The sequence below is a fragment of the Frankliniella occidentalis genome, unplaced genomic scaffold (assembly GCF_000697945.3).
Source record: "Frankliniella occidentalis isolate FOCC.00 unplaced genomic scaffold, Focc_3.1 Scaffold485, whole genome shotgun sequence".
NCBI lineage: Eukaryota > Metazoa > Arthropoda > Insecta > Thysanoptera > Thripidae > Frankliniella > Frankliniella occidentalis.
In genome coordinates, this window is record NW_026267603.1 from 52,814 (window position 1) to 60,272 (window position 7,459).

The 7,459-nt window shown below is 49.9% G+C and overlaps 2 protein-coding genes across 3 annotated transcripts in view; one reads left to right on the top strand and one right to left on the bottom strand.

Annotated features, from left to right (window-relative positions):
• The first annotated feature begins 14 nt into the window (after positions 1-14).
• On the top strand, positions 15-2,034 carry LOC113204328 (endonuclease III-like protein 1). Its single transcript, XM_026419489.2, has 4 exons — positions 15-737; positions 829-999; positions 1,092-1,251; positions 1,338-2,034. The coding sequence occupies exons 1-4, from the start codon at positions 255-257 to the stop codon at positions 1,616-1,618; spliced, it is 1,095 nt and encodes a 364-aa protein (XP_026275274.1). The 5' UTR covers positions 15-254; the 3' UTR covers positions 1,619-2,034.
• LOC113204327 (transcription factor Ken 1) overlaps positions 2,024-7,459 on the bottom strand; it is a 47,121-nt gene continuing 41,685 nt past the window's right edge. For both annotated transcript variants that reach the window (XM_026419488.2, XM_052274989.1), the window contains exons 5-8: positions 6,030-6,288; positions 5,281-5,946; positions 4,122-4,479; positions 2,024-4,025 (exon numbers count right to left, since the gene is read on the bottom strand). In XM_026419488.2, the coding sequence (XP_026275273.1) occupies positions 3,800-4,025; positions 4,122-4,479; positions 5,281-5,946; positions 6,030-6,288 (1,509 nt within the window). In that variant the 3' untranslated portion in view covers positions 2,024-3,799. The remainder of the gene's footprint in view (positions 4,026-4,121; positions 4,480-5,280; positions 5,947-6,029; positions 6,289-7,459) is intronic.

Genomic DNA, 7,459 nt, shown 5'->3' on the forward strand with positions numbered 1-7,459 from the left:
CGCCCCGCTTCCCGGTTGTTTCTGGTCCCGGTGTAAATAGTGACCAAAACAAAAACAAATTTTATGTTTGATTCGTTGGGTAATTGCTTGCTTGGAACAGTAACAGTTTGTTCATACGATTTAACTGCGCGTTGCCGACGAAAAGCCTCTCTGTGTAGCCTGACACTCATCATAAAATTCCAAGAAGTCTAAACATTAAGCTGTCAGTTCTCTACTGTGCCTTTCAAACCCGGATCGTTTTGCGGCCTTTCGTCATGAGGGGTAGAGAAGCAAGAGGAGCTGCTAGCAAGAAGACTAATCTGCCAGAGAAAAGTAAATTATCAAATCAGGATTCACAAGAGAATTCATCCAAAACTGTGACCCGTTCGTCTCGTAAAACTAGCAATGCTAATGTACTTGTCACGGAAGATCATGGTAATGGTGGTGAGGCATCTAACACAGTGACTGAGCCAGGAAGTTCTACGTCTCTTTCCTCTCGTTTTAAAAAGGCAGAAAAAACTAAACTTTCTCATGGTCAGAACCCTACTAATTCCGTGGTCTCAACGACAGAGTTAGGGCAGACAAAGAAGCGTGCCAAAGTCAGTATTGCATACGAAAAAGAAACGAAGAGAGACAAATGGGAACCATCAAATTGGATTCAAATTTTACATAATATAAGGGAAATGCGAAAGAGTGCTGATGCCCCTGTTGATACAATGGGATGTGACAAATGCATGGAAGATGAAGGCACACCTGAGGTACTAAGTGCACACATAATAATCATTGATTATGTATTTCTACATCCATGTAAAAATTACATTTCTTTGTTTTTGAAATTTTTCCCTACAGATTTTGCGATACCAAACCCTTCTCTCACTTATGCTGTCTAGCCAAACAAAGGATGTAGTAACTCATGCGGCAATGGGGCGCCTTCGTAAACATGGTTGCACTATTGAAAATATTTTGAAGACAGATGATAAAGTACTTGAAGATTTAATCCATCCTGTTGGCTTTAAAAAGGTATAATTCATTTCAAATTTCCCTTGTTAAAATTATTTGTATTCTGTGTAGTGGTTTCTTACTCAGACTTTCTGTGTGTCTCCTAAATGTAGACAAAAGTGCAGTACATCAAGCGAACTTCTGCTATTTTGCTAGATAAATACAATGGAGACATACCTGATACAGTTGAAAAATTGTGCGAGTTGCCTGGTGTCGGACCCAAAATGGCACATTTGTGCATGAATTGTGCTTGGGGTGTTGTAACAGGGATTGGTAAGCTGAAGTATACTGAACTGCATAATACATCCGTGCCTTTAAATTATACCCCTTTCTTCGTCTATAGTATTTTATTTTTACAGGTGTTGACACCCATGTTCACCGCATTTCCAATAGACTTGGTTGGGTTCCTCATCCAACTAAGAATCCGGAGGAGACTCGTAAAGCTTTGGAAGATTGGCTACCATCTGATTTATGGAGTGAAGTAAATCACCTGCTTGTAGGATTTGGACAGCAAATATGTCGCCCAGTTGGACCTCATTGTACAACTTGTTTAAATGTTGAAATTTGTCCTTATGCTCTGTCCCCTAATACTAAGAGCCCACGCAAACGTTCTCCAACTAAAAGCCCCAGCAAAAAGTGATGCATGTTAGTCCCCCCTTTAACCAATCGGTTTTATAAAAAAAAAACTTTTATTATTTTTAGTTGTTTTTTTTTATTTGGGGAACTGTTTGATCAAACCAAACAATTTTCATAGTTCTTTCCATCTTTATTTGGTCATTGCTTCCAGAATGTTCAGAAAAACGTGTTACAACCTTTCATAGGTAAATGGTGCTGTACTGCAGAGGCTATGGAAATTTGTAACATGAATTTCATTATATCCTGTAGGTGCTAGTGGTAACAATCTTAAACATATTTCTTATGTAAGGAACTGTAATAATGGCCAAATATGTATTTGAAACATATAGCTACTTTGCTGTCGTGAGCAGGGCAGGGCTCCTTTGTATATTGGAAGCAATTGGTCTTGATTTAAGCAATACTAAAAGTGAACAGGGTTTATCAAGTTTCTATTTATTTTCATCAGAATCTATCATAAAAACTAGAAATGTTTCAGGTACTATGCACCCCTCATCAGTAAATTGTTCAATCAAACCAGCTTGGTCCCTAGATAAAAGCTTATATAAACAAGGTACTTTTGTTCATTCAACTAACTGATACTATTTGTTATATGTCAAGGACAGCATTTGATAGATATCAGCTGCCAAATTTAGTCAGTCAGTTGATGAGTAGAGTATGGTTAAACCAAAATATTATGAATTAATTTAAAGCACTTTAGGAGAGGTCTTACTGAAAAACAGCAAGGCTTACTCATTTCCATACACATTTCTGTTTGTTCCAGGTATGTTAGGATGTGAGGGGTAGTAATATTATTCTAAACTGTACAGGTATAGTATCCTAAACAAATTTTACACTGAACAGGTTTGCCTACTACAATTAAAATTCACTGGTAGATTCCAACAGAATTAGCATATTAAACTAGTTTTTTTTTTTACAAACAAAATATACAAAATCACAATAATACGGCATATCACACATGGCCTGACTCTGTAGCTGGGCTTTTTTTTCTTTTTTCTATCTTCAAAGCCAACTCTCCAAACTCAGAACACCTCAATCAATATTTGAATTTTTCCCCTTCCATAATTACCTTTTGTAGCTAAGCTATTGTTTGCTACAAGAACTTTTGCCGCTGTGCGTATTTTCACTTCGTTGTTGTTGCTAACAAAGTTTTAATACAGTTATCTCACTTATTAATACTCCAGGCAGTTTATCAACATCAATATCACAAAAGCATTTCTGCATTACTAAATTACAAAATATCTTCAATGTACAGTATACAGAAAGCTCATTCTCTACCTATGCTTGCATATAAAAACATAGTATGAATTATCATACTGTACACTAATTGAGCAGCTATGAAAGTGGAAACACGTTGAGGGAACAAATGATTCAACGAACTTTGTGAGACTTCCATGATTCCTTACAGCTCCTCTATTTTCTTAAACTTCAGTTGTCACTTTCACAACAGCTCAACTGGTCTATAGTACAAGTGTCTGCTTTTATTCCTTTGTCATTTATAGCCATTTGTGTTATTGTTTCAAAATTCAGAAATTGTCATCTCTATCTTCAAAATATTTCAAGAAATTTCAAAGCTATTAAGTAAATATACCTCATTTTTGCATAGAGGTCAAACTTGTTTCACACCATGTATCATTGAGAAAGAGATCAAGATATTATTGAACATAATAATTGAACTATAAATATAAATGAATCATCATTAGGTTGGTCCAAAACAAAACTAAAATCAAACTTTCATATTCAGAAACTGAATTAATCACAGAAATTATGACCACTTAAAATTTTTATAATATTACAGGTATGAGGCAGTGAAGTGTAGGAATGTGCTGTTGTCAGGTTCAATTAGTAATTCTTTAAAATAGAGGAAATAAATCTAAAAATACAAGGTTTGGGAAATTCGGAATGAAAATTAACACAGTGCCCTCTGTTTTGTTAGTGCGAGAAGATTCGGATGGGATGACATGAAACCATCAGTCATTTCTATCTTGCAGTGTGTGACGTTTGACTATGCTTAATATTAAGTTAAAATACATGGAAGGCTGAGAATGAGCACAGAAAATAATGAAAAACATCATTTTTTTCAAATGGACGGTGAAAGCTTCCTCAAGCACATCATCACTAGTGAGTTTCTTTTTTTATATACTTAATTATGTAGATCCCCATACTCACTGTTTTATCAGATTCATCATCACTCATGCAAATTTTTGCTAAGTAGCAGGGAGTTATGAGGCCCAGACAAATGTCGTATGAGTTCTTGTAAGGATTCAAAGGACATGTGGCAGAAGCAGCAGTTGAATCGGGAGGCGTCGTCGTCGCCTCGCCCTCTGCTGTCGCCGCCCGCGATCACGTTGCGGTGCACCGAGCACAGGTGCTTGAGGAGGTGGGCCTTCTGCTTGAACATGGCGACGCACAACCTACAACAAGACAGGCGGACGGTTCAGATGGCGAATGCAACTAAGCACAACACGCATAAGCAGAGGCTCGTGGTGCCTCACAGGTCGGACACTCACCTGCATGCGAAGGGCTTCTCGCCCGTATGCACGCGGAGGTGCGTCTTGAGGTTCCAGCTCATGCCGAACTGCTTGCCGCAGTACTGACACCGGTACTCCCTCGTCGACGTGGTCTTCCCCGAGCTCTCGCGGGTGGCGCCGTCGGTGGCTTCGGTCGCCTCGGACAGGGCGCCCTCCCCGTCCCTGGGGGCGGGGGTGCCGTCGGGGCTGGGGCTGGGGCTGCGGCGGGGGCTCTGCTGAGGACTGCGGGCCGGGCTCCGCCGTCCGTCGCGGTCCCTCTCGCCCAGGCTCAGGCTGCCGCTGCGGTCCGAGCGCTCATCCTCGGGGATCAGGTGGTTGTTGGGCGCGGCGAAGCCGTCTGACAACACAAAGGAACGGTGAGTCCAAGAGCTCCCTTCTACCCTTCAAGGCGTGTCACGATGGGGCCCGGTCTCATGTCGTTGTTTCTTTTGCATTTGTGTCCAGCAGCCTCTGTTTGTGGCGCCCTGCTTTATGATCTCGTGACGTCAATGCAGTGCAACAGCAAGCAACGCCGTGTGGCGCGCGTCGCGCGACTCTTTGTTGATGTTGTGAGTCCGTCCGCTTCGCCCACACGTCTCTCACCTGTCAAGGTAAGTCAGCAACAAACTGTTCCACTAATAACTACCGACACTACCGAAAGCATCGCTGTCGAACGCATGTCATGCTAGCGGATGAAGCATATAGAGGAATGTCTCGTCTTACCTGCGTCCTTCCCGGCGGGTAAGCAAAGTGTCAACAAAGTCAGAATCAGCGTAGGCATTAGATGGCTGATTCGTTCCAACCACTTCCGTGGTTAGACTGTACCGCACGCACACGTGCCGGCCGGGTTGCCTATAGCTTGCCTGTAGCTACTGTCTATTGACTTATGGCGCATTGTGGCCCGAGCGAGTAGGCGAGCCGCCTGAGCGCGTGTGTGCGGTACAGTATAACGCGGGGGAGTACGCGGTGCGAATAAGACAATTGGTCGGTTACAAGTACTGGGTGTTTCGTAAAAGACTCTGGTGCGGGCGCGTTTTCCTACCCAAGGGGTTATGGCTCCTTATACGGGCAGAGCGGGTAGGCAAACCCGCCCGCACCTGCGTCTTCTATGAAGCACCCGGTACACGTGTACCTAGAGCTACTCGTTGCAGGTACTCACTTCCTTCGGGCGTGTGCGGCCGAGGTGGGTGCGGTGCCAGCTGCCCCCAGGGGCCCCAGGGCCGGTCCGCCGCGGGCGGGGGGCCCCCGAAGGGAAAGGCGTGCGCGGGTGGCTGGTGGGCGGCGGGCTGGTGGTGGGCCGGGTGGTGCACGCCGAGGTGCGGGTGGTGGGCGAGCCTCTCCAGCGCCGGGTGGCCCTCTAGCCGCTCGAGCCGCTCCAGGGCCAGCCTGTCGTCGACGGAGGGCGGGCGGAACTTGACGTCGGCGAGGACGTGGTGGCCGCCCGGCGGCGTCATGGACCTGTCGGCCACGAGGGGCGGCGGCGAGGAGGCGGCCATGGGCGGCCGCGGGGGCAGGCTGAGGACGGAGAGGCCCAACGGGTGGTGCGGGGGGTGCGGCTGGGGCGGCAGGTGGCTGGGGTGCGCGGCGCGCTGCTGCCGCGCCAGGGACAGCGACAGCACGTCCTCCAGCCCGTACCCGGCCGGCGGGCACAGGCTGGACAGGGTGAGCGGCACGAACGGCGGGTTCTGCGCGGGTGAGTTCTGGAAGCCCGGGCGCCGCTTGCGGTGGGGTGTCACCACGTAGTTCTCCGGCGGCGAGTTGCGGGCCAGCGACAGCATCAGCCCCTCGGCGTCGGCCTTCTGCCCGCCCAGGAAGTCGTCCCCGACTGGCGGACACAGAGACAGAGTCAGTCAGCACACTTGTCGCCGCACTGCTCGTGCTGCTCGCGCATATCACCCGGGTACTCACGGTGCTCGGCGTGCAGGTTGACGGGCGACCTGCGGATGAGGTCATCGTGGTGCAGCGTCTTTCTCTTGGCGCGCAGCGGCAGGCCCGGGTGCGCGAGGTGGGCGGGGTGGTGCAGGGGGTGCTGCGGGGTGTGGTGCGGCGGCGGCGGGTGCGGTGGCTGCGGGCTGAGGTGGGGCCCCAGCGGCGGCGGCCCCAGCGGCGGCCCCAGTGGCGGTGGGTGCGACGATGGTCTCGGCTGGGTCAGCTCGAGCGGCGAGTCCTGCGACAGGGGCACAGGGGGGCGGTTAGAGCTCTGGACAACTTATCTTGGCAGAAAGTTGCCTCGGAGATCACACCCGGAGAACAAAAGAAATACAGTCCGCTCAGGAGCCTATTGCGGGTCCCCGCGCCAGACCCCCGGCCAGGGCCCCGGCCAGGGCCCCGGCTCGCCCGGGCCACATGGTGCGCTTTCGGGCTGCAGGTAGGCTCGGGTAGGCCCGCACTTCTGGCGCGGACTGAAATCTTTCTGCCAAGGTAAGTTGTCCGGAGCTCTAGTTAGGTTCGTTCATGCAGCTTGCTCCTCGTTCAATGATTTGCAGTATTGCACCTGCTCTCCCCTCTGCTCTCTCATTAGAGTGTGCAGAGCGTGCGGGTCGCGGTGCTGCATACGACGCGCACCTGCTGTGGGCCGTGTGGGCCTAACTCTCTCATTGCCGTGTATCCCGCGCCATGTAGCTCTTCCCATTTGCAAGGCCAGCCGTCGCTCAGCCGTGCTGCTGCCTACTCGCACTACTCTGTCCTGCACCTGTGTGTGTGTCACGTGTGTGTGTGTGTGTCGGCGTACAGGTGCGCGGCTGGCGTCTCAAGGGCAAACTATCGAACGCGCCAAGGCAGCGCGCGCGCCTCGCCCCTCCGCCATCCATACGCTACGCCCCGCGCCCCGCCCAGCCCAGGCCCAGGGCCCCCCCCCTGCACCCTGACGCCGTGGTTTGTCGTGCGGCATGCCCCTCATCGCTATCCTGGTCCCGACGCGGCGGCCACCAGTCGCTCAAGGAGAGCGGATGAGTCACCGAGTCACCGCCACTCGTTCCGACTCGCAATCATCTTCCGCCGCGAGATAATCAAGTGCCACTTTTGTTTCCCTCCTCCGACCTCGACGCAAGGTGCTGCAAGTGGCGCATGTCCTGCATGTAGTGCCTATGACACTTACGACTATTTATATTTTTCCCCCTCCGTCGTGACATCACGTTGCTACACGGCGTGGCTTGATAAGGTATCGGGCCCATCGGGCCCATAATGGCCCCAGCAGCCGCATGGCGCCAGGGCACAGCCCCTCCGCCGCGCCTCCTGCCCCGCGAGGCGCCCGGCCCGGCCCGGCTCGGAGAGGACCATATGGCGTCCAGGTTACAAAACGCAACATGAAGAACAAGCGCCACTCGCGGCCACCCCCC

What these genes read in the sequence shown, in the direction of transcription:
- LOC113204328 (XM_026419489.2), top strand. Translation starts at nt 255, where the DNA reads ATGAGGGGTAGAGAAGCAAGAGGAGCTGCTAGCAAGAAGACTAATCTG. An exon ending in AAGATGAAGGCACACCTGAG is followed by an intron (nt 738 to 828) that starts GTACTAAGTGCA and finishes TTTTCCCTACAG; the next exon opens with ATTTTGCGATACCAAACCCT. An exon ending in ATCCTGTTGGCTTTAAAAAG is followed by an intron (nt 1,000 to 1,091) that starts GTATAATTCATT and finishes TCCTAAATGTAG; the next exon opens with ACAAAAGTGCAGTACATCAA.